The 26,850-nt window shown below is 41.4% G+C and overlaps 1 protein-coding gene across 1 annotated transcript in view; it reads right to left on the reverse strand.

Annotated features, from left to right (window-relative positions):
- Positions 1-3,391: 3,391 nt before the first annotated feature.
- The window catches only part of ANKRD33B (ankyrin repeat domain 33B), a 44,791-nt gene continuing 21,332 nt past the window's right edge, over positions 3,392-26,850 (reverse strand). The window contains exons 2-4 of the mRNA XM_014872333.2: positions 19,004-19,133; positions 13,309-13,449; positions 3,392-6,555 (exon numbers count right to left, since the gene is read on the reverse strand). Of these exons, the coding sequence (XP_014727819.1) occupies positions 5,705-6,555; positions 13,309-13,449; positions 19,004-19,133 (1,122 nt within the window). The 3' untranslated portion in view covers positions 3,392-5,704. The remainder of the gene's footprint in view (positions 6,556-13,308; positions 13,450-19,003; positions 19,134-26,850) is intronic.

Here is a 26,850-nt window from a genome sequence, read left to right on the forward strand (position 1 = left end):
ACACTGCTCATTGTGCCCATGAACATTAAAAAAAAGTATAATGCAGTTAATCATGCGAAGAATAAACCCCACATTTTTCAAAAGCCACAAGTGAGAAACTGATCATGTAAAACACCCACTAAGCATGCTTTTATGAACATGTTAGTGGAATTTCTGTTCGCTAAGCAAATCTTTGAGACCAAAACAAAGAAAAATTAGTTTAATATGACTGGTCTGTTTGGTTCTATTGCTCACCAAACAAATGTTTTATTTCACTCATATGAACACACTTCAGGAGGCTGCAACTGCAGCTTTTTGAAAAGGATACCAAGCGGTCAAAGACCACATTTCCCTTGCACAGAAGTTGGGTAAATGCTGCATGACAACTATTTCACTGCACTTCCCTGGGAAAGCAGCCAAGCTGATAATGCAGCACCTCTGCTTTCAGTACAACTATGTTTGTATATTCTTTTGAAACACCACTTCACCTTGGTTTGGAACAGAACTTTTAGTGGGGCCATTACTTAAATTCCCCATGTATTTATTGATTTGTGTCCCATTAACACTCTCACACGAAAACACAGAACACCTCCACACTACTGTCTTCTGCAAAAAGCTGGCTTCACTGTAGTGGCAGCAAACACAAGGAAACCTTAACTCCCTGCTGCTGCATGTGGTGTGAAAGTAAATATTTTATCACCTTTGTCAGCAGAAAGCTGTGCACAGGCACTCGGGAAGCACCTTGGGTGGCTAGCACGGCTCTGAGCTGACTTCAGTTACTATGGCACCAAGAGTAAAATCCCATTGGCACGCACACACTCCTGCACACACACGGAGCAGAGGTGTTCAGCACTTCCTGTGCCCCTTTCCTCACCCACGTTTACAGGAGCTCACTGCTCCATCAGTGCCTTGTGAGAAACCACTGAATGCAGCCAGGATGGCACCCGTGAGCGCAGCTTTTGCACAGCTGCCTCTGGAGGGTTTCTGTTCATTTTCTATCTGTTTGGGAGGAAGGGCTTGGGCAAAGTAGCACACTGGCATTCATGTGGGAGGCTGCTACAATGGGACGGGGAAAATGAACCACCTGAACCCATTTTCCCAACCTCTTCTGTTTCCCTGAGAGACTACTGAAACAGCAGCATTTGGCCCGCTAATTATACACAAACCTGTGCACAGTTTTATAGATGTAAAAGCATGCTGCAACCATTGTAGATTCAAATGTGCCAAGAGAAGTGGCAAATTTAAACCTGACTAGGCAAAATTGATGTGCATAATAACTTTAATTATCCAATGAAGTACAGTTTTCACATAATCCCCCGCCTCTTCCCATGCAAGTGCTCCATAGTGTTCAGTGAAAAGGCAGCTGGTCTGTTTTCCCTTTGTAGCCTTCATAATATACCCCGAATGATTTGTTCCTCTTATAGAACAATTATTTAATATTGGCTTTTTGAGAGATGGTCATCATTAACATACATAAGTGCTCCACATTATCACTAGGAGATAAGAGGCTTTTTATATGTGTATGTGTTAATAACAGCTGTTACAAAATATTTTAAATTATGTATGTATATGTATGTTTTACATATGTATCTCATTATTACTTCATATATGAATGATGTTTAAGTGTGCCTGTGTTACCTGGAGATAGTTTTATAGGTATGGTTAAGTGTTATACCATGTATAATTAAAATAACTTAATGATATAGGAGTTTATATAGGTGGGGAACCGATTTGGAGCATCCAGTTTGCCAAGTCTGAGGTATCCTTATTTAGGATTTTTAGCGTTATAAAGCACATCTCAGTCTCAGCATGGATTTAGCTGATATCATTTATACTTCCCAGTGGTCAGCAGCTCCACAGCCAAAGCAAAAAGGGTGCAGAGTTCACGAAATTTTTCCATAAATCCTGTATTTAGCTGTATATAGGAATTCTCCAAACAGAAGAAAATTCCTATTCTCCAGAATGAGATGAGTTGGCCCTTCTCATTTTCCAGGCTTCTGTTCTAATACTGTGACAGCCTGTGATACCTTTGGAAGTATCTATGAATACTTTTTGGTTTTTTCCTTACTTGGATGATGCCCAGGAGAGTGGCTGATATTGGGTGATGGGGAAGGCGGTGCCTTCCAGGAGGAAGGCAACTGGGAACCCCCATGCTGAAGCTCTTCCTCACCAGAGTTGAGGGCACAATATAATTTTAGAGAATGTTGGGAAGCATTTGGACTTTCACATTCTACTGCCACTGTTGTTACATCCCTGTTAGTCCAGTTACTGCAGATCTAAGTCAGCCATGGGGCTGGGAGCTTCCTGGGAGCATCGTGGTGAGATGTTCCCAGGGTATCGAGACAAGGAATGGCTGTGATGGCAGACACAGCCCCTGCTCAGTTACAACACTCCAGGACATTCTTCCCACTAATGTGACACACTACAGCCTGGCACTGAAGGCAGCTAGAAAACCTCCCTTTGCCCTAGGAATTAATGTCCCTTTTCCCTCTGAGGAGCATCTTTCTGCAGCAGCACCTTTACTTTCCCTCAGGGGCTCTGGCTGCCAGGAGCTGCTGCCAAGGGTTTGCTTGCTCCGTTTTAGGAGGTAAACTGTGCTGCTTGAGTGACCAGGAGCAACCTGAAGTGCAGCTAGTATTGCCTGGGATTTCACAGTTATGGATCTCTTGGGGCAAAACAAATCCACAACAAAACACAGATGAAACCACTCTATTTGTGCTGAAGTCCAATAGAAATCAAACCCTCCTCGGCAGCAGCAGCAGCAGCAGCAGCAGCAGCAGCAGCAGCAGCTCAAGGGGGCAGATGGCTGAAAGGAAGCCAGGCATGCCTCCTCCTCCTCCTCTTCTTCCACTGTGGTCCATCTGCCACAGGTTTCAGGAAGTGTTTTGTGGGAGCTTTGCCCACTGCAGCCTTCAGACAGGAAAGATAAACAGCAAGTGAGGGGTTCAGCCTTTAGGATGAGAACAGTGCTGAAGAGGGGAAGATAGTTGGGGAGCAGTGGGGCAGCAGGGGAGGAAGGCGATGAAGACACAGAGACCTGTGGCCTGCTCTGCCAATACTAGCAAGTGCAAAGCTTTACAGAGATGTCCCAAATGGAGTCACACTCTCTGCAAGGATACAGGGAGGCCACCTGCTTGCAGCAGAGCAACATGGACACAGGCCAGCAAAGCAACGACCTCTCTCTCCAGCACGATGACCTAATGGGAAACAAAAGCAATAATTTTCCTTAACTCTTACAGAAAAAAATCACAAGGAGTTGAAGTTAACCCACAATCACTCCTTCCAGGGAAACCAAACTGCTTTCAGGTGATGCTAATGAGTCCTTTGGTGAAAGTGAATGGGCATTTAGATCCACTGCAAAGTGAAAGGCAGCATCCCCAAACCCCTGTGAAGAATGAGGGTGCCAAATCAGTTTAACAGCTTGTGCCTCTTTTAATGGAAATATCACATTTATGCACATAAACACAGTAAAGTACAAAGGATTAGAAAATAGGCTTAATTTCCAGCCCCTTATTCTAACATACTGTACATTAATCCCTGAGAGCACCTGTCAATTGCCGGTCTCTTGCAGGTGGTACTGAAAGTGCAAATTCAAGTGCTCAGCTGCAGCACAGGTTGCTTTTCAGAACCAAATCTGAGTGCTAAATCTTCAAAGCCCTGGGTTGGCAGTAAACAAAAATTAACAGTTAAACCATTCAATCCAGTGTACCTGTTTGAAACCTATCCTGATACCTTTGCCACAGACAGCCAGAAGATTGCCTTCCTGCTTTCCAAAGAAATGAGTTCAGCTTGTATTCTGGTCCGCCCCAAAGCCATTACAAAATTGGTGCCTATGAATTGCACAGCACTGATGCACTTGCATATTAAAATGCTCTTCATATTCCCAGGACTGGGCAGGTGTATTGGCAGGTGCATATTCCTCCTAGCTCTGACCTAGAGGCTACCTGACAGTGCAGTCTGGCCAGCACAGAAGTACAAAGAACAGGCTGCATGGAAAAATCCTTGTTTCCCACATCTGTCCTAACCTGTGTCAGACCCCGCAGACAGGAAATGGCAGTGCTGATCTGGGAGCTAGTTTTCAATCAACTGAATTTATTTCTCCCATGACATGCACAGTTTCATTACAAATTCGGTGAGACTGTGGCCAGGCTTTGTTCTGTGAGACTAAAGGATGGAAGTTTTCCCTCTCTTTAACTGAGGGAGAAACTGGTGACAGCAGCAGCAGCTGGGGTCTGCCTGGGTTCCAGTACAGCAACACCTTCAGGAGGACATACTGCAGCACATTTCAGTTCAAACATGTGCAAAGCCTGAGCAAAACCTTACCCTGATAATGTGCTCTATGCTGTTTGCATTGGACCTCTACTTCTATGAGTGTGGTCTTTCTTCAGCAAGCAACAGGTTCACAGCCCTTCCTTACCAGGATTTGCCAGGGCTTGGCTTGCTCTTCAGGCTGACTGCTGGTACAACCAGAGGAACCCTTAATGTGGAGCACAAAAACCTGCAGCAACCCGTGGGAACTGCCACTTGGAGATGCACTTCCATACTAGAGAAGGTTTTCTCGCAGTGTAGAGACAGAGGGGTGAGGTACTGCCTTCTTTGGGCACCCAGAGGTGTCATACCAAAGCTTATGGTGACATCTGGCCACCTCAGTGGCTGGGCTGCATGGTACTGCACCTCTGACTGGGTATTCACAGCGTGCAGCTGCACTTGACACCTGGGAACGTTGCTTGAACCTCTGAAAGCTGCATAATATTCTTGTCCTGGCTATATTCTGGAAAGGCTCACAATAAACCTGGTGAGTTTTTTTAAAAGAAATTTAAATATCAACCTAAAAAATATATCCACTGTGCTTCACCATGTCCCTTATTTCACAGTTAAAAGCAATGACAAAAAATTCCCTGAGACTAAAGAAGAGACAACAGATAATGGATAAAGGAAAATCCTGCAGGGGACGCAAATCTTAGGTGATGGTGGCAATCAAAAATTGTCTCATCTTCTATGAGTCTTCAAATAAATCAGTCCCTGCACCTGATTTATACTTGCAGAAGATGTGAATACCTCACCTTCAGAGAGATTTCATATTAAGCCCTTTTTAGATTCAACAGAGCAAACAATAGCATTAAGAACTGCATCCATACAGACTGTATAGACCTGTAGGGTTTAATACCTGTACTTAAAATCTGTTTACTGGAATAGAAATAAAGTGCTTAGTATATCCAAAACAACTGTAGACCTGGATTTACACTGCCAACCAACACTGTGGTAAATTTTTAAACTTTTAATTATTACTATAAACCTTTGCAATATGTCTGCCTAAGGAAGGAGAGGGAGGAATGTCTAGTGTCAAAAACACAACTCCTTAATTTTGTCCATTACAAAATGAACAAACACAAAATATGATCCTTTCCAACACGTTTTTCAAGCTGTTTCATAGTCATTCACCAGGAGCTGGAAAAACAGGAATCCACAGGAGGACTGCACCACTTAGAACATCCCATCAACAGCAGACCAGTAAACCCAGTAAGTCTTCCAGCTCCAAACACCTTCCTGCTCCACCACCAGACATGCTGTGGCACAGCCCTTGCTGTATTTCTGCTCCTTAGAGGCCATGACTCAGTATTCCAGCTCCACGAGCAGTGGGCATGCACGAAGGCATTCAGTCTGTTATCTTGCCAGGATAACAAGACTAGCGGCTCCAGAACCTTCTCAGCAGCTGCCTTTTAGATCAGGTCCTGCTCTGGGCAGGAGACACCTGCCTCGGCTTTTGAGCCTCTGCTGCTCTATTCTTCTCCTGCTCCTCTGCCTTCTTCCGCTCCTCTTTCAGCTCCTTGTATCTCCATTTGGGAATCTGCAGATAGGGGTCGTCCTTTGCGCTGCTCCTCCTCCTCGCCTTTTCTGGCTGGAAGGTGGGTGGAGGAGCCTTGCTGACACGGACTTTGGGGATGACAAATCCCGGCCGGACGCTGCTCCGCCGAAGCAGGTGGAGTGGCAGGAGGCTTGCTTTCCTCGTGGCTACTGTGCTCACCTGGGACATTGCCATGCTGATGGGCTGCAGGCTGGCTCGACGCTCCTTCTTCTTGGGCACCACTGTGACTCTGGAGTTCTGAAAGAGCTTCTCGTAGCTGCTGACGTGATCTTTGTCTTGAGATCGGATCTCCTCTGCCCTCTGCTTCCTAAGGATTTCCTGCACAGCCAGTCTGCGTTTCCCCACGCAGGGTGGGCTACCTGGGCACACAGTCCGGCATGCCAGAGCGATGAAGGGACTTCCCAAGCTCGTTGTCACCTTCACCATGTGGTCAAGGACCCCGTCCTCTTCTGGGCCATAGAAGGACCGGAACGAGACAGCTGCCCTTACACACTCAGAAATCTTCTGCAAGCAGCTTTTTGGCTCTGCGGCCTTGGCAAGAAGTTCCTTCATTTTTGGCCATTCGGGTTTATATTGATCAGAAAACTGTTCTGGGCATGGCCTGTCCATCAGCTTCTGCATGACAAAGGCAGACTCTGATCTTCCTGTGAAACAAGCCCATTCCCATGAAGTCAGCCCACGGCTCGGGTCAGTTGCATGAACATTTGCCCCTCAAAAGAAAAAGAAAAAAAAATTAGTGTTAATTAATTAAACCACCCACATTCCTGTTGCTGTGATCAGAGGTAAGTTAGGCATATCCTTGCAAGAAAATGTCACATAAAATACACAGTAATATTTGTGTCCAAATGAACATGCAATAAGGATAGATCTGGTTCCTGACTTTATGAACTTCTTATTTATTTAAAACAAGGTAAAAGACATTTAGACTGCATATACGAAATTCTCTTGAAATTACAAATAATGAAATCATGAATTTCACCTGCATTTAATCTTGGCTGCCATTTTAATATCCATTCACTTGAGCTCACAAAAAAGAGTTACAGATATAGAAAGAAACAATTCTCTATACAGAAATCCTTCCCCATATAGAATAGCGGACTTTGTACTGGTCACTTCCTCTTGGAAGAAAGGTCTTAGGCTAATGATCACAAGTTCTATGAAAATATGTGCTCACTGCTCACTAGGGGTAAAAACAGCAAATAAAATATAATTAATTTCTTTAAAAGCATTAAAAATGGGGAGAAAAAAACAAACAAAAACACAAAGAAAAGAAAGGGAAAAAAAAGGGAAAATAGAGAAAAAACCAAATGTGCAATTCCTGCTCTCTTATGTCTGAAAAGACCCTTTAGAATTAGGAAATGTTGAGAAGATGGTAACAAGGGTGATCAAATATAAGGAAATTTTCCATAAATGTCAAAGAGTGGATAATGGGTGAGATGGACCTTCAGTCTGAGCCCAGAACAGCTGTTCTCATCTACCTGAGATTACCAGCCCTAAGGAAATGAAGTATTTGTTAGCCAAAATACTCTGTTATTGCCAAGTGGACCAAGAGGCAGCTGGGATACAGGCTACACAGCAGAGGCTTATATATTTAAAGTGTTATGTCCAGGAAAGAAATTATTTCTAGTAGCCTATCCTCCTCCCATTCCCAGTTTATGGTCCTTATCTCTCCAATTCTGACGTCTATGCCCATCACCATTCTTTTTTTTTTCATATATTTCTGCATCCTTTTCCATCTTTGTATTCCTTTTGATCTTTCCATCTTCCCATAAGATCCCACACCTTGGCTTTTGCCCTTGCTCTTCATTCTTTCGTTTTCGAGTTACACTCCTCCAGGGCACTTTGATGCTTGAAGAGAGGATATAAGAGTAACAGGAGAAGCAGGCATCCAAGTCTGCCCTACGGCATCCTTTACAACTTCTTTAGTACTGTATCCACATTCCATGGCAACCAGAAAATCCCAGGGAAGTCCTCCCATGATATTAGGGTGGGACTGTGGGCATTTGTCAATGAGGGGGGCATGTGCCCATTCCTGCTCACAGAGAAGAGTTCTGTAAAGGACACAGGAAGCTCAATTCAAAGTCCACCTGTGTAAGAATTGCTGCAGAACAGTGAGCAGCAGCAAGTGGTTTTGGAAGCTGAAGTTGGCAGGACACTGTTGTAAATACCCAGCAGATTACAGCTGGTGAATGCTAAAGGATATAAAAGACCTGTCCAAAAACTGGCTTGATGGCAGCAATTAAAAAGAATCTCAGAGACATGTCAAGGACTTGACAATTGGCACCATATCCTGTGCTTCTTACCCAAGTGATCCTGGGCACACCACCTGGGCACACACATCTTGCTGTTTTACAGTACATGGGTATGAAGGTGAATGAATGAAAGCAATAGGAGAATGAGTGACTACTCTCTGGTGTCAGGCAGACAGGTTCTTAAGCTGAAAATCCTTTGGTTTATATTCTGCCTTTGAACTTTGACTGATCACAGAGGGAGCTCCAGTCTGCAGACAACTCAGCAGATCGGCACCAAGCTCCCTGGGACAGGCACGGGCACTTTGCCCAGCTGCCTTCAACATACTGAGCTGTGCAACATTCAGTCATGGCTTACTCATATCTCTGCCCCTGCAGATAACTTCTGGGTTTCTTGAAAGAGTTTAAAGCTGGGATACTAAGAACATTTGATTTATTTAAGGGCTTCTTTACCAGATGAAGGTCCATTTTCAAACAGGCAACAGATCTTGACCTATACAGATCTTGTCACAAAAGTGACAGTCTATCCCATTGCTTTGCAAGAAGGAGATGTCCAGAGATCAGAGGGAAAGACCAGAGAATACCATGACAATTTTTTTTCCAGGTGGATTACCTTGGAGAGAGCATTTCAAAATAGAACAAGGAGGACTTGATTTAAGGAAAAGCAACCACAAACCAGTTTGTGATTGCTTCAGTATAACCTTTCCCACAAATGATGTTTTTTCATTATAGGAAAATAAAGGCAAAAAGAGAGCACAGGGAACTTTATCAAGTCAACTCCTAAGTCTCTGAGAAAACCCCTAAAGGAAAGATGCTGAAGACACAGATCAAGAATGGATGTGGAAGGAGACACCCTAAGCAAAACAGTTGATAGCAGTTTAAGTGTAATTTAAGTTAAATTTGCAGAAAGGACCACCCAAAGAGAGAGCATCATGGCACTGCAGGGAGTCAAGCATGGGGCCTGGACTGGAAGGCAAAAAGGAGCCAAAGAGGAAGCATCAGTCAAATCAAAGAGTTCACGAACTGTGGATTTGAAGAAAGGATTGCAAGATCTCAGAGGCAAAATTGTTTGATGAATTTCATGACTGCAGAAATTACAGATAAATCAGTGAGGGGAGGGAAAAAGACATACCAACACCTGCCCTCCTGCTTCACTAACCTGTTTTTGAGCCTCCCTACCCAAAGTTCCTATCTTTGTATCTCTCTCATCTCAGGCTAGCCTCTTTCCCTAGTCCCTTCTTAACACTTGCCTGAAGTCTGAACTCCTTCCCAAAAGAGCTGACTGTGACTGTGGCAAATTATGTGGAAGTTTTCCTTGATGTACATGTAATAGGCAAGGAATTAATACAGGAAGAACAGCAGCTAAAGGAATTGTCTTCAAATACGAAATTTAATTCTCAGCTTGTAAACAAGCAAGAGGTATAGACAGCTGCTTACCATTATCTTCAAGAAAAAAGTCATTCCAGTTCTGATATGGTGCAGCTGGGAGAATTTGACCAGAGTAGTTCAAAAAGAACAGTGTGAGAAAGTGCTCACTGGGGGCTCCTCACCTTTGCTTGAGGGCTGCTCTCAGCTCTGGGGTCTGCTCTCAGCTCTGGTCCTTGTCTGGGCTATGGCTCTGCCTGGCCATGTGCCCTGCTGGTCTGGACCCTGACCCACAGACTTAATTTCTTGTTTGACCTCAGACCTACCTTGTCTCTATGAACTTGCCCTTGTCATCATGGACTTGCCTGGCAGCCACTGCAGATCTGCCTGATCCAGGCTATTGTCAGCAGCTCCCCACGTTCCCTAAAGGAGCACCTTTGTTGCTGTTGATGAGCTGGTGCTGTCACCCTTGGCTCACCTCCCTTTGAGGAGTAGCCCATTCTTTCTGACAGATGGGTCCCCAGGTGTTTTGGAAACTCTGTCTCAGAAAACAATACTACAGAGTATTGAAATACCAACCTTTCAATAGAAATCCATGCTGACTTTGTACCTTGTATCACAAAATCTCTTCTAAGGCATTATTTGCCATAGTTTTATTGATTTTCTGCATAAACCAGGAGACACCCCTGAACAAACTTGTCATTCAGCAGAATGCCTTATCTGGGATATACATGAGTAGTCATGTCCCTTTGTAAATGTGATAGCAGTCTTATTGAAATAATTGTCATTTCAGTGCAACTATAGCCTGCAAGTTTTCTTTCAGGAATGCTGCACTTGCCACTTGCCTTGCTTTTCCTAAAAGTTTCCCTGAAGATCATTTTCAGCACAATTCATTTGAATACACGTGCTCCTTTAGGATATAAATATCCTATTTTTTTAAGACTTCGTGTCCTTTTGAGATGGAGAGCCGGCATCTTGAGTTTAAAGACAGGGGCTGAGGAGGCTCAGGCATCTGTTACCAGCCCATTTTATGGATGGTGTTTAAAGCCCAGATCCAGGGCCACTCCGACATGTTACTAAAGCAGCTCTGAGTTTACACTGGAGATTACAGCAGGGCTTGACACGTGAATAACAACCAGCATTTCTGGCTGGCTCTCCTGACAAGCGCTGGCAGCGGCACGGTGCTGGCAGAGCATCAGCCTGTGACAAACTGCAGAGGGGAGACCGGGCCCCCTTCACCCGCTGTGTGCTCACAAACAGCAAATTCACAGGTTCCAAAGGCTCCCTCTGAAAGAGCAATGTTATGGCCAAGTGTCTCAGGGTGCCCTAATCTTGTAGTGATTGACCTTGGCCCCCCTCCACCAACTCAAATTTCAGAAAGAGCAGTCACTTTGGCAATCCAGCTCCGACCATCTGTCACACGTTGCTGTTACCACTTTCCCCATTTGACTGTGCTGAATCCATGCTAAGGCAGCTAGGAAGGTGAGTTATTTTGCTTTGCTGACCTCCTGCTTTGCCATAAGTAGCTGGCCATCAGCAGAGATCTTACCCAAGTCACTGAACAGATACTGGGTTTAAAAACTTCCTGGTTATAACTTTTTCCTAAACACACAACTGCTTTGTAGCTGTGCAAGTAGACCCACAGCTGATTATGGGTGTTTCCCCTCTATGTTTCCATGCATTTTTACATTTTAATATCAAAATTTGCTGCTTTATTCCTGAATATCTTTTTTCAACAAATCTCTTAATAACTTCTTTTGCTTTCTCCAGCTCACTAGTGCTTCATTGCCAGCACCCACTCAGTGTCTCCTAAGTCCCAAACTACTTCTAAATCCATTCTGAATGAGCATTTCCCTCCTTCTCTCCCTCCATTTCACCAGACGGTGCAGTGCTAAAAAATACTCAGATATTAAAAGGGGTGTAGGCAATCTATCATACTTCCTTTGTGGTCCCTATTTTGAGCTGAAAATGTGAGGAACTTCAAGTACTCACTGAAACTGAAATTTAGAAAATCAAAAGTATGGTAACTCTCTAGATCTTTAGTTGGTGGATGATCTTTGGTATTCTCACTATCTCTGCTGCAAAAACAGGCTAATAAAATTTTCTGTAGGCAAACTCAAGATGGAGGATAAAAAAGCCGTTTTCTGGCTGTCTAAAGGTTTGTACTCCCCAGTATTCTGTTTTCTTATGAATCATGGAAACAAGAAGTGGATATTCAGATGCCAGAGGTAGCAACCACAGCAGTGAACTTTGATAATGATATTTTTAGTATAAGAATCAGAATAACAAGAACGGATTTATTTACATAGCTGAAAGGTTGTGAAACAGCTTCTAGTGACCCAAACAGAAAGAAAAAGCTTCCCTCTGATAATAAGAGGTCATGACACCATAAGCACAATTTGACAAGTCATAAAATCATAGGATTCAAATTTCATTTTAAGTGATGATTTGTAACACTCACTGGAAAATTCTGAACTAGCATCTGCATGAGGTATGTGTGAGTCCAGAAAGTGCATCTGTTTCTAGCAGTGTTTGAGCTCTGACAGGAGTTTCATAATTTTTTGTCATAAAATTTAAAATGAATGATCCAATTCCTAAGCCTTTGTTCCAGAGTAAGAGGCTACAGAACCTAGCAGAAAATAACACACCAGTTACCACATCATACTTCCTGTGTCATATCAATGTCTAGAAACTGGATAGTAAAATAAATCACTATACTTGATAAAATTCTGCAACTTAAAATACTCTGATTATTGGGGGTTAGACTCTTGTAACAGCAAAATCACTGAAATGCACTCCTTATTCAAGTTCTCTCTCAATGAAATGGAGCTGTAGGACTCTTGATCTAGACAGTAACAATATTAACATGCTGTTTGTTATTATTTCCACAATATTTAATCTGTATCATATATTTGCAACTGAAAAACAAGAATATATACTAATATAAGCTAGTTATTTAATTATTATCTAATGGTTTATATACCAATTACTTAATATTAAAAAAAACCCCATACAATATTGTGGCTGAAAGATGCTGTATGTTAGGACTGCTCTTGTAGAGGCTTGTTGCCCCTTCTGAGTCTCCTCTCCATGACTCCTTCACCTTGCAGTGCAATACAGCTGGAAATTCAACAGCAGACAAGAGCCAAGAGCAAGAAACGTAATTCCTGTTCTCAGATGTGAAGAGAGACAGGTGGGCAGAGAGAGACCTGCTCACTCCCTGTGCCACAGCTCCCTCCTTGCAGCAGACACAGACCCGATGGTGTGCTGCTGCCCATAAACCTGGAGACCAAACTCAGAGCTGCAGAGGCATTAACAAAAAAAATAAGTCCCCAAATTTCCCACCAGTGTTCCCCGGTGGGATGTGGCCCCTACACCCAACACTCCTGACAGGAGCTGGAGCCCCCAAAGCTTTCAGTCCCCACCACAGCCCAAGGCAGAGACAGAGGTCTGGCTGTGGTCCCACCCTGGCACTGTCTGTCATGCACTGAGACAGCAGCAAGTGACCTGCATGTCTTTCCCACCTGTGTCCTGGATTTCATTAATTTCTGTTCTACAGATTTCAATGATTCTGCTCTCCCAACTCTCCTGGAGACAATAATCTCATCCTCAGAGCTCCAGGAGAGCTCCTGGGTGAGTTTGTACAAGCAAACTGAGTGCTCCTGCAGCACATGCCTTCACTGCCTTGACTATGGCTTATTTAAAAGCTGCACCCATTTCCAGGGAAGGCTGTACCACAGTTCTCAGAGCAATCATCCCAAGAGCCAATTTTCTCCTTGGTAGTAGTTAGATGGTGACAAGAAAAAGAAGAAAAAAAGAATAAAAGAAGAAGAAAAGCACTTTGCATACCTGCCATTATCAAGGCTTTCACACATTCTGTTCGGCCCTGCATTGCAGATTTCATCAGGGCTGTGAATCCAAACGCATTCCTCTTCTCAATATCAAGCCCGGGAAAATAGTTCAGCAAATAGTTTGTAATGGTTATGTGCCCTTTAAAGAAACAAAAAAGCAGATAAAATATGTCACACAATGCAGGTGCTGTTTCAAGGATAAACTGAATATTTACTCCTGCAGGCCTGATAACTGGAAAATGCAGATAATTAAGAAGATGTCTTTGTGTCCTCTTCCACTCATTGCAGGTCATCAGCCTTAGGGTTAAGTGGCCCGACTTGTGACCAAAATACTGGATAGGAGGTGGAAAACCTGCGTTCCCACCTTCTCTCGAATTGCTCTCCTTTCTGAAAAATAAGGTAAGGGAATTATTGAAGACCAGAAATGGTCACTCTGAGGTTGCAAGGGGCCCAGTTTCTTGATACAGTGAGCAGCACTGCAGAGGGAATCCCTACAGCTTATGAAACGAAGGCCCATCATCAGGGGCAACTGATTGCAAAGGTGCAGCTTTTTCCCTCCCCTGGTAATTTTGAGCCTCACAATCATGGTGCTTCGTGAAAAACTGCTGACTGAACATAGTTGCTCCAGCCAATCATGCTATCAAACCATGCCAGGCCTGATACGAGAGAAAGGAATATCTTGTGTAGGATCCCACATTTTTATTTTTCCAGCTGACAGCGTAAAGCCGCTTGTCTACTCTCTTGCAGTTGGAAAATGGAATTGATATTCAGGTTTGGTAGTAAAATAAATTATTTAAGTTCTGTTTCTAAAAGCAACTGTTGTTGCCATTCATGTGCCTTGTATGCCTGGATAACTGGCATACAGTTAAGGCACTGATACAAGGCTATACTTGGAGGAGCTGAACACATCTCTGGCTAAATGGTTGGAAGACCAATTAAGATACCAAATCTTTATAACTGGACTATCAGATGAATAGCTAGTGCCATTATGACTCATTCAAAACAGTTTTCCCTTCACTTGTCAATCACTTTATGGTGCTTTGATACTCCATAAAATAATGCCGTCTGTCAGGCAGCTGCAACAATCACAATTTAATTAGTAGGAGCTGTAAAAATATTCTCTCATCTCACTCTGCAGACCAGCTGACTCTTCTGTAATGCATGCCATTCAAATTCATTTAGAAATGTCACTGAAGCAGATTATAACTCATACAGGACAATTTAAAAAGTCTATAGTGTCACATCTGGTGTAGATTTCATCAGCACCCACTTTGTACCAGCACAGTCCTCCATTCACTTTGGAAAGTAACTTAAGGACGTCTTTGCCAATTAATTTTTGTTGCAGGTGCTACTCTTTCCCTCCTATAATTTTTTGACTCTGCTACCTTTCTGCATAACTGGAGACTCCCATAAAACCTGAGCAGATGTAGAGATCAGATGAGCAACTCCAGAACCAGAGAAAACCAAATAAAAAGCTCCCTGGATCTTGTTCAGTCTGATGAGAATGAAATATAAATATTCAGCAAACCACAACAAGCTGAATAAAGCAAAAGTGAAGTGAGTTCAGGGCAGGATCAAGTGACCTGGTCCTGCTTAACTCAATACAGAGGTTTCAGCTTTACTGATTCTATGGCATAAAATCAAATTCTAGCAGTTGCTACTGGGAGAATCTTTGGGCCCAAATTGGTTTGCACGACATGCTCTGATTCAGTGATGTAGAACATGTGTCTTCATGAAGGTTTTGAACAGTTGATATCCTGCTTTTTGACCACAGAAACCGGAGACAAACTGAAACAAGTAGAAATAATAAGATGTAAGATTCTTCAGAAGTTATTACATCACTAAAGATGTTCTTCTCTTTTCCAAAAGTATAATTACAGTAAGAGAGGTTTTGCAAATCTGGGATGATCCTAAGAATTAATCCTGAAAGACCTTGCTTAACCAAAACTCTCCAGGGGACTAAAAATGGCCTCAAATGAGACAGAAAAAAAGTATCAGCAGTAGAATAAGAAAGAACATTAAGAAGTTTGTGATTCCCAGAAGTCTTATATCTCAGAAATTCCTGAAAACCACTTCAGTTTTAATCTAGAGGATCTTCTGTCCTCTGAGGTTTGCTTCAGATTTCCAGTTCAAACAGATACCAAATTCAAAGCAAAACTCAGAGCTGCCAAGTCTTAGTTCAAACCCTGTCATATGCTTTTGATTTGATGCCATGAGGTTTGCTTTGGTTCTCCTGTGTCTGCGTGAACAAGCAGCCTGTACCTAAATTGTAAACTAGATGAGCCTCATGTGATGTAAAATCTGCTATGAAAGCTGTATGCAGCTCTCAAATAAATGAGCCTGGGCTCAGCCCATTTGGTGATACTGAATTCAAAGCAGGCTCTTGCTCTTTGTAAGCCAGATCTACTTCCTACCAGAACTGGCATGCTAAGGGTTCACTTCTCCCTGTGAGCCACATTTAGAGATCAGCACAGATGTCTGTAATAGCTTAATTCACTTAATTGCTGCCACAAAGGAAAGGCCTATAATGATGACAGTATTACCTAATAATCTGTGTAATACAGGCAGAAGGGTAAGCTGCATAGTAAGGAAGAGCCCCCCGTCAAATAACATTTCACTCCTGAATTGTACCTGAAAAGACTTGTGTTTGGCCTGCGGGTAGTGAATGCTTTCTCACAGATGGATGGAAACAAGGACACCCAGAAGTCTTTATCCTCTGGGTGTTTTAGGTGTTTGTGTTCTCATGTCTTTCTTAATAAACAGAAACTGGGATAACTTCCCATTTTTTGTTCACAGCTCTACAGCCTTGCCCCAAACTGGCAGCTGTAACGTGAAACATCTATACTTTGTACTGAACACCAGTGCATGCCAGTTACTATACACTGATGTAGCTATGTCCCCATCAGCAGCAAAACTGAGAAAAAAACAAAGTAATTTTCCTTCTTCTTGCTATTTTTTTTAAATCACTCTCCTTCCTCCCTTTCTTTCCATTTGTTATTTCAATTGCTTATTTGTATCGATGTCCCATTTTTTCCTTCATTGTCCTTGTAATGATGTTTAATGATTTTGCTTCTCCTTCAATAGCATCACCACCCATTTCTGGGCACCACCTGCTGTAGACTCCAATGCATTTACAGTTCTGGAAGGCAAGCTCTCTTTGAAAACGGATATAAGAAATAGGAACTATTGAGAAAGCACGAAAACAGACCAATTTTCAAATGTGAAATTTACAAAAAAAAGCAGAGCACTTGGTGGTTATTTTCTATACTAATAAGCTTGTTAAGAAAGTACTGCTTTTCACTGATCCCTCCAGCCTGTCTTTCTCTGGTAAGCCCATGCAGAAAACTTCAGCCTTAGATACTTTTGTTGGAGGATGAGAATCTCAAAATCAAAAGCAAGATGGGGAACTGAATTCTCTCATCTTCTGAGAGATGCTAGTTGCTCTTTAATTTAATTCTATTTAATTCAAGCTGATGCTCATATTTGAGCATCATATCTGGGTGGTCATGAAACGGCATAGGCGAGTGTGGATTTTAAACTCCTCAGCACAATTGAAAAGGCCTCTCTCTATTCCCTTTTGGTATCTATACCTTGTAATACAGATGCAGACTCTGAAACATAAGGAACAGTTCCTCAGGACCACACCTTTTTTCCCATCCAGCTCCATAGATGATGACCCACCTGGTCAGTGAATCATAACAAAAACGGCAGCACTTTCTGAAACCCTCAAATACCACCTTACAAATACCTGAAATAATGTGGATTTGCTATTAGACTTTCCACAGGAAAACCCATGTTTTTTGGTATAAATAACAGTGATCTCAGAATAATTTATTTTGCAAAAATGTGATTACTTTCACAGCCTAAAGTTACTGTCCCCCGCCAAGAAATAAATTCTCCACTAAAGGCAAGCTTGCATAAGCTTTGCTTTCAGGTCTTTATAATACACTGCTCAGTGTTACTACTTAACATCCAGCAATAATTAAGCAGCATCTATTGCACTGTAACTCCTCTGGTTGCAATGTTAGTCTCACAGTAATCTATATTAACACTGCAGCAGTGTCTTGTGATAATTAATTAAATAACTGGTGTAAACACTGTAGCTCAGGATTAGCACAGGAAGGGGAAAACATCCAAGTTGTTGGGGGTTTGTATAAGCTTCTGGTGACTTATAGTCATTTACAGTTTCTTTTGGGATCAATAGCAAGTACTGGCAGAGAGTCAGTACCTCTGACTGACAGTCAGAGGTCAATGCAGCCAATGTCAACTTGCTAGATTAATTCTGAGCTCATTATCATGAGTTATAAAGGTCAAGAAGGAGGCCGTGTTAAACCTTTTTCAGTCCAAATTTATATTAGAGCAGACAAATAAGATTAGTGTTTTGGAGACTTTTCCACCTTCTTTGGAATGCTACTGTACTCATGATTTTGCTGTGAGTATGGTGACAGTTCTTTCTTCCAGTATTCAAGACCCATCGTGCAGGAACCTTTGCAGAGTTCACTTTTTGGTACAACACAAAGCAAGGTTAGGTACTACCTGGAAATGTCCAATGGCACTATTACTAAATTGACATAGAAACCAAACTGCTCCAATCTTTAGACATAGCTTGTAATGTTCATTGATATTCCCTGATGGAAATTTGTTCCCTTCAGGCAGCCAGTGTCCGGGAGTGAGGACTATGTCCCATGGACTCTCACAAACATCCTAGACTCTTCACCAGCCAGCAGGCATGATAAAGAGCAGCTATGCATTTCTTGTAAAGTGACTGCAAAGGAAACCAGAGATGCAGAGCTAGGCAGCCCTTGGAACAGCTTTTAGACTACAAAGTGATGGCATCCTTCCTTGAAGAAATTTTTCCTGATTTATATGCTTTAGCACTTTGTTAACACTTGTTAGAGGAAACTAAAGCTTCCCTTAAAGATTAAAGCACAGCCCTTCAGTTTAAACAGAAATAATCAAGTGATTGTTTTCTAACTGAACACTGGAAGCGAGGAACTCTCCTGGGAGCTTCTCTTACATCTAAGTGATCTGTTACACTCGTTCACTGAATATTACCATGATGGCTGGGATAAAAGAAAACCTTGTGCTAAACTCCAGCCTGTATCACGATTAACATGGTCGAAGTTGGTATCAGCTGTTACAAAAGAATCATTGGCAAATACTAAATCCTGCTGAGGTTTTTTGCTTTCCAGCCATGGAGTGGATGAAGAATGTCTTATCAGATAAGGTATTTATTAATGATGATACGTTTTTCTACAGTAGTCAGTTTCTACAGACCCTCTGAGGTAGGTGCAGCAAGCATGGGAGAAAAGCATTAATGCAGCACATTACATGTCCACAATGTTCATTTGTTGCTTGCCAGAGCAAACATTGGAAAACCAGCTTAAAGGAACAAAGCACTATAATACTGCACACTTGGGACGAGATTTTCTTTATTTTTAAGTTAAAATAATTAATGCATCTACTAAAAATGTATAGCTTTTGCTGCCTTAATCTGCTAGATAAATACTACTGTAGATGAAAATTAATTCAAAGAAAATCAAGACAAACCTACTTGGGAGTGGGTTTGGCCAGAATTATTTTACACAGAATACTTTCTTTCAGGGATTTGAAAAAAAACCCTAAAATAAAGTAGCCTAAACACACACTCGTCCCAAGACCCTGCAAGTAAGAGGTGATACAGAGAGCCTTACCTGCCTGTGCAGCTGTAATTAGAGCCGTGTTCCCTTCGTTGTCCTGCCAGTTCACATCAAGGTGAGGGCATTGTGCTAAGGCTATTACAATATCCACATAACCTTGGTAACAGGCAACAATAAGACCATTCTGTAAGTAGAATATAAGGAGAGAGTTAGGTTTGCCGGACTGAGAAAAGTTCACTGAAGAAGATTACTAGACAGCTGTTTCATTTTTATTTTATTTTTCTCCAGACTGAAGAACTGAAAAGGTACCAGCACAACTAGTGATCAGCTCCAGGCACAATGTTCAGATCCAAAACAATTCTTTTTATCTCTGCCCTTTGGCAAGTAATGTTTGATACTCCTCAGAAATACCTAAGAGAGTATGTATTACATTATGCTACATGCAAAGTAACTGTTTATAAATGGCTTATGCTTATATGGCTATATACTCTGTACCCAAATGAGAATAAATCTGATTTTATTATGTAATAAAATGAACCCAGCAGGTAAGATGAACTGGACCTGCTCTGAATATTAATTCTCTGAAAAACAACTACTTGTTCCATGAAGGGGAAGTGGTAGGCAGGAATTGTGTTCATACTGCCTGTTGCTATCTTTAAATAATTCAAATTTCCCATTAGAACTATGCCTCCTTTTTTTATAATCATAAATAAAATTAAATTGCTTTTAGAGGTCCTGTTTAATGTGTTTTATAACAGCTGGAGGCTGTAAAATTTCCAGGAGGAAGCCAAGCCAGGAGGTAAACCTTGTAACTACACTTGGTACCCAGATAGTGTTTCACTCCACAGCAGCAAGCTGACAGCTTCCCTAAAATGCAGCAAAATACACTCGTCATTAATTAAATGGAACCACAGTGCTTAATCCTGGCTGCTCTCTTGACCACTAGGATTAAAGCCATTATCTCCAGTGTTCAGGATTACTTGGGCAGCCCTGGTTCATCTGCCTGGAGCTGGTGGGTGCAGAGGAGGGCAGGCTCAGATAAATCAGCGCTCCCTGCTCGCTGCCAGCGCTCCTCGGTGTGCCTGAGCTCAGCCTGAGCGTCTGACTGCAGAAAAGATGGGGGCACAGACACAGACCCCAGACTGGCTGCTAACCCTGCCTGCCTGAGCTGCACTCACACAAAAGACCTGCAAGGAGAAGCACGTTATGAAAACAGAATGGACCACCCTGACTCCTCCATCATTTTTCTCTTGCCTACAAATTCTCTTCATTTCTTTTCCCCATTACTAAGACAGAGATGTTCACCAGATGACAGCCACGGCTTCTGATTTATTGTCATCTTAACTAGTTAGTTATTTATTCAGTGTCCTCTTTCACTGTCATTCTGGTTAGTTCTCTTGGCTCAGGTGGCAAACACCTTCATTGAGATACAAGAGTGATATCTATTCTTCAGGCTGTTCACAGGATAGGTAGGTTATTTCTCAATTACATCTTTCAATAAAATAATTACTCTGCTTTCTTTTGTTCTCATTTCACTCTTGCCCTCAGCATGAAGCAATACCTACCACTGCTTTATAAAGACCATCTTCATTTCCTTGTGAAGAACCTGTAAGACTTCAAAGCCTTCTATTGAAATTTTACAGAGGATTCTGCCAAAAGTCATATCTTTTAGGTTTTGGGGTTTTTTACTAAATTATATACTTTCCTGGTGAGATTCTTCAGATTAATCCAAGTTTTACTGTAATGTAATAGTTTTTAGCTTTTAAGAAAAAAGTATCATTTTGTAAGGACTTGAGCATTATTTCAATTTTTAAATAATTTAATTTTTCACCCAGTGATGAGGATATAGGTCATCACAACTCCAAAAGCTGTGCAGATTTAAAACACCACACAGTCATTCAGAAAAATGTCTATTACTTATGATAGCAGAAAATTAAGTTTACAATTGTTTGGAGACTAAAATCTTTTGACATTAAGAAGAGAGATTCTATTGTTTGCTGAAAAAAATGGCATTTTTGAAGATAGTTTCAGAAAAGGCTGTATGAATAACTAAAAGTAGCTATCATCTCTAATGAGAAAAACCCCAAACCTGCTTCACCCAATATCTGGAGGATATTTTCACAGTATATTTTCACAGAACATTTTTGTGTTCTAAAAATAGTTACCAGATGCTTAAAATAAGTTCGTTTTTTTGTTCTCTTTGTAAAAGAGTAAAGTTAAAATATTGTAAAAATATAGTAAAAGATTGTAAAAGAAAATAATAGCAAACATTAGTTTGGGTTTGGCTTGTTGGTTTTTTTTTTGTTGTTTGTTTGGTTTTTTGCAAGAGGTTTTTGCCTTACAGTATCGAGGGATTTTGTCCTATTTTTAGTGGGCACCTCCATCAGATAGGAACTAATACATCTAACACTGGCATTCTGATTTCAGAAGATACGAGACAGAAATTATCTTCAAATCAATCAAACTCATTCACCGTTCTGAGTTTAAAAACCAGAAGGATTACTTAGGTGTCAACATTTTCTGAAGTTTATTTTCCAAAGATGTTATCAAAGACTGCTTGCTTAAGGATAAAGAAAGGCAACAGAGAGCAGGAGCTTTCTGAGGGATTACAGGATGCAGTAGCAGGGAAAATCGTCCTTGAAGAATGGTTTTACAAATCTGAAGTGGGCCAGATAAGAGTGTGAGAACCCAATATTCGGTGGAGTGTACACCCAGCCGTCCCTGGTTGAGAAGCAAAACAAGAAACGGCATGAGGACATAAAAACAAGTCCCTTCTGTAAAGCTGATGTGGTTTTTTTCATCCAGTGCAGGTCTGTGGGGAGGTGGGTGAGACAGACTGCTTGCTGAGGGACTGCTTTCCTTTGCAGAACCCTTCCAAACATATCAGAGACTGAAATGGGGTGCAGGAGGCTGAAGCTTTATGATGAAAGTTGCAACAAACTTCTGGATTTGATGGTTATTTCCCAAATCCTCACGAAATGATACAATGATAATTTGTGTTATCGGGTTGGTTTTTTTTTTTCCTATTTTTTTTTTCCTTTGCATCCATTTCTGACCCTGTCTATATCCTGCATGCTGAAAGCTAATACATACAGATCAGCCAACATGTGCAATCAGTCAATAGCAAAGTGAGTTATTAGTCTGGAATCTTTAAGTTCATACACCAATAAATACTATCACATATTCAAAACTCCTTCAACAGTCTCAATTAATAAATGATACAAAATCGCATCCAGCAAATTGCCTTTTGAAGCGATCAGTAAAGCAGTAGCCTGTATCACAGCAGTCTGCAAGAAAATGCAGCTGTGCACTTAATGTCTTTTCAAAATCTAAAAATAAATGAGTTTTAGCTAGAAAATACTGAACCTGAACAATCTGGTTACCCTGAGAAGCGAGATGACATTAATATTCTACCCAAGGCATCCATTATTCTGCTCCTCATATAAAAAGCCACAGTGCAATTATGAAATGGTCAGTGTACATTTTTAAGAAGTATTTTTTAAATTGAGTGTTGCCATTATTTTTGTCAGTAAGATCAATTCTCAGTATTCACTACTTGTGAAGGCTTTAGGAGAAAGGAAGATTGATAATTTATAAAGTATGTCCTCTACCTAAAAGGACTTTTCTCCTTCAACAGCATCCTTTCCTTTCTCTTCTCTGCTTATTTTAAATAATAGTAAAACCGAAAAGATTCCCACTAATTTATAGTAATAAACATTATTGTCAGACAGTATAACTTTACATATGTCACAGCACACAAGCACAGTATCCCTGCTTTCCAAGGAAACTCTGTTATCTGACTTGCTCTCTCCCCATCAGTGGCCAGGCTTGCTGCCCATCATTCTCCCAGACCAATGAAACAGATCCTCTGTGCAGGGGATGTAAAATACGAAACAAGGTTTGCAACAGATACTATTTCATTTTGCGAATACCATGCACAGGCTCTGTGTGACAAACAAGAAAGTCTGAGTCATTCATCACACCAACTACATTAACATTTACTGTCATTTTTCCACACAAGGGGAGGTTGAAAGTCAGCTCAGTAATGGAGTTTTTTCCAAGCAGAAGCCACAATAACTCCAGGTGTTGGGGGTTCTATCTTTCCTCTGTGGAATATTTGGCATTTCACAGAGCTTTCCCACAGTTTTTCTGTAGTACATGATATATCTGATTTTCTGTGTAAGCAGTACAGTTTTGAAAGGTCCCCCTTTGTTTTGAAGTGACAGCAAAATTAACAATATTTAGAATATATGACAAACCAGTCTCAGATACGCTATTTGTTTTCCATATATTCTAAGTGAAGAACAATTACTTTTCATATTTTCTTCTCACAGTACACAAATTAACCTAACAGGCATGGGACTACCTGAAGTTAATCAGATGTTGCAACAACTTCCTTAAGCAGTGAATCTTCTGCTTCTGTTTACAATGATAATTCTTCATGTGCCTTTGATTTCGTGCAAGACTGGAATAGTGCTGCCACTACGAAAATAAACTCTGTTTTGCTCAGCTGTGTTGGCTAATGACATAATAACATGTCTGATTAACTGAGGTCATGGATATCTCAGGGGACAATTTTATAAATCAGATATTATGACAAAATTACTGATGTAAGGCTATTTGTATGCTAGATCATTACAGATAATAGAGATCACAAGAAATACTCAAGGATCAATATTGAACTCAAGCTGAATAACAAGCAAATAACATACAGCATGCAATTAATTAAGCTTTTTAAAAGTTCTCTTCAGGCAACCTATTTTCCACGAAGATGCTGAGAATGAAAACAGCTTATTACAGTTTTTTGCCAATTACCCCAGACAAAAATGAGTCTGGCAAAAGGCTAAATTGGTATTACCCATTGCTCTCCACAAGCATTGTTATAAACAACTGTCCAGTTTGCTTTGCATGCATCTGTAATGTACTAATGGCAATTCTGCAAGGCTGGTTTACTAGCAGTGATTAAAACCACATGTAATTGAATTAAATGAGATAATGATTCATCGTAATCCATAATCACATGCAAGGACAACAATGAAAATTAAGTCTAAGTTAAAAACATGTTAAAAAAGATATAAAAAGTAGTAGAAATGAAAAAACAGAGTAGCCCAAAGCCCAGTACTATATCCAAAATCAAGTTCAAATGGCGCTGCCCCTGCCAATGCCTCAGTACTGAAGGCCCAAAATTGCCACCTTTGCTTTGTAGTGTTATGAGCATTTGCAGACCCATTTCCCAGTATGGACTGCACTCCACCACATAAAAACATAGTCCAGTCCATGGACACACAGATGATGACCCATCATTTTTCTGCTCCAATTTTTGGGATATGTTCAGCTTCACTTATTTCATAAACACCTCTTCAATCAGTCAGGTCACCTGTCTTTAAGTAAGGGTATATGTATCATCTCTGCAGAAATCCTTATTTAATCTATTCTAATCCAAATCCCCATGATCACCTCTAAAAATAGTCCCAGGAAAGTTCGTTTTACTATGCCTGCAAAGCTTGCATTACACAACAAAGAGAACCCGTGCTGCTTGTGTAATAAAGCAGACAACAGGAAAAGGTAATAAAAATAGTGGGACTTTCCTTATTTACTAACATGCATGTCATCTGACTTGGTTTCTGCATAACTGGTGATATAAGCAGCTGGCAGAAACCTCGGAAGTAACTGCTAAGAGCCATAAGGGACTTACAAGGCAAATAAATACATGCTGTGTAGTCAGATATTCCAGTGGGTGGGATATAGAAGAAATACGTGGCAATTCTGAGAGATGCTTATGAGATATTAACCCTTCTCTGTTTTTTTAATAATATCAAGATACATAATAAAAGCTAATAATTCAGTAGGAAATCTAAACCCCATGAGCTGATGGGGACTTAAGGGTTGTGCACAGTTCCATGGGAGGCTGGAACATGTGCCCAGCTCCTGCCTTGCCCCACGTATCCCAACACTAGCCATCTAGCTGCCTTTTGGCACAGCTTTCTTGACCAAAGTCGGGGGGAGAGGACAGCTGAAGAGATGATCTTCAGCCCATGGGAAGCCTAATGGGAGGAAAACTGGAGCATTACACCAAAAATATTGATCTTTTTTTCTCCTCACTCCTGCAGGGAGTTCTCATCTTCCCATGAGGCAGAGTCCAGGTAAGGCAACACTCGGGTGCTCAGGAGCCCTGTGCCTCATCCTGCACCCCAGGGATGCTCCAGGAGCTGTGGAGGGCTCACACTCTCTCTCACACTTCTTTAGCTGCTCCATCTGTCACACCTCTCACCCCAAATCACACCATGTCCAAAGGCCTGGGGGGCTGATGAAGCACAGAAGACATTTTTGGACTGTACAACCTGACCAGCAGCCAGTGATGGTCAGCACCTCCTCTCCCCACCACCACAGAAAAGGGCTGCTTTGTTCCTGGCTGTATGCATCCTCTTGATAATTATTTCTATGGCAGAAGTAGGCCACAGGCAAAGAACACTCAGGATTACATCTAATAGTGGGAACAACCCTGCAGAAAAAATATGAGCCAAGGGATGCTGCACTGGCTGAGTGGCAGGAGGCCTGGGCTGCATTGCCAGCTGTTTTCCTCTGACTCGTGCTGACACTTGATGACACCTCATGAAACAGCAGCAACTGGACCTATATTATCACATGAAAAATCTTTTACTGCTCTTTCCTCTGAACCTCAGCTGAACATGTGAACAAAGCCAGCAGCAGCCACAACTAGCTTGGCCATATTTTAATGTTGAGATGCTTGAGCTAGGAAATGTAATGTGAATGTGAAATAACCTGCTCAAGATGCTAGCAGTTATATACATTTATGCTCAATATAATTTTTTTTTAAATACTATATTATTTTTCAGTGACAGCTGGTAAAGAATTAGGAATCTACTCATCAATCTGAAGTTTCAGCAGGAAGAAGTTCCTTTGCAAGTCAGAGCTGACTGACTCGCAACAAAGCAATACACAGAATCAAGAAGTTTATATGGAAAGAAAAGAAACTGGGATCATTTTCCCACAGAGTGATATTTGATGAATGCAATCAATCCAAAATAAAGCTTTGCAATGTATGCAAGATCTCTGGTCACAGAAGAACTAAACAAAGCATAATTTTAGAGAAAGACTAAGTAAGGAAACTTCAGGGAAATACTGTTTAACACAAATAACACATCCTTCAAATGAACTGACAGGTCATCTAGTGGAGCTTACCATCATTTTACGTAAGATAAAAGGAAGTTGTATCAGGATTCGATAACATGGCAAAACAGCCCAGAATTCCATTTCTGAGAAAGGGTTCTGTGTTCTGTTTATGAGGTGCCTGGCTGCAAAGAACAGAAAGTAGTGTGGGAAAATGGTAGGGGAAGCAACACAAATTTTGTCAGATTAAATTTCATATTTGCATTTTATTTAGATTGTCATGTTGGGTACAACTGATAAATAGTGATGATCCCTGATAAATAGTGCAGCCTTTACCAATCCTAGTTTACCTGTTTGTACTGCACATAGTAATCAGTGTTAGTACTATCAAATGTTAGTGCTAAGATTTCATACTGTTAGTGGTAGTAACACTTGATCCATAGCAGCCAAATTTATACAGTCCTCTTTGTAATGCCTGTTTTGGCATCAGTGTTAAACACAGGACATTCTGCTTTAAAAAAAGCAAGAGGTACTGGCTTCAGAAAAGAATGTAAATTATGTACTGTGAGGGTGATGGGGCACTGGAGCAGGCTGCCCAGAGAAGCTGTGGATAGCCCATCCCTGGCAGTGTCCATGGCCAGGTTGGATGGGCCCTGAGCAACCTGGTCTAGTGAAAGGTGTCCCTGTCCATTAAAAAAGGGCTTGAACTGAATCTTTAAGGCCTCTTTGAACCCAAACATTTTTGTGATTCTATGTACTGATCTTTATTG

The sequence above is a fragment of the Sturnus vulgaris genome, chromosome 1 (genome assembly GCF_052056855.1).
Source record: "Sturnus vulgaris isolate bStuVul1 chromosome 1, bStuVul1.hap1, whole genome shotgun sequence".
Classification (NCBI taxonomy): Eukaryota; Metazoa; Chordata; class Aves; order Passeriformes; family Sturnidae; genus Sturnus; species Sturnus vulgaris.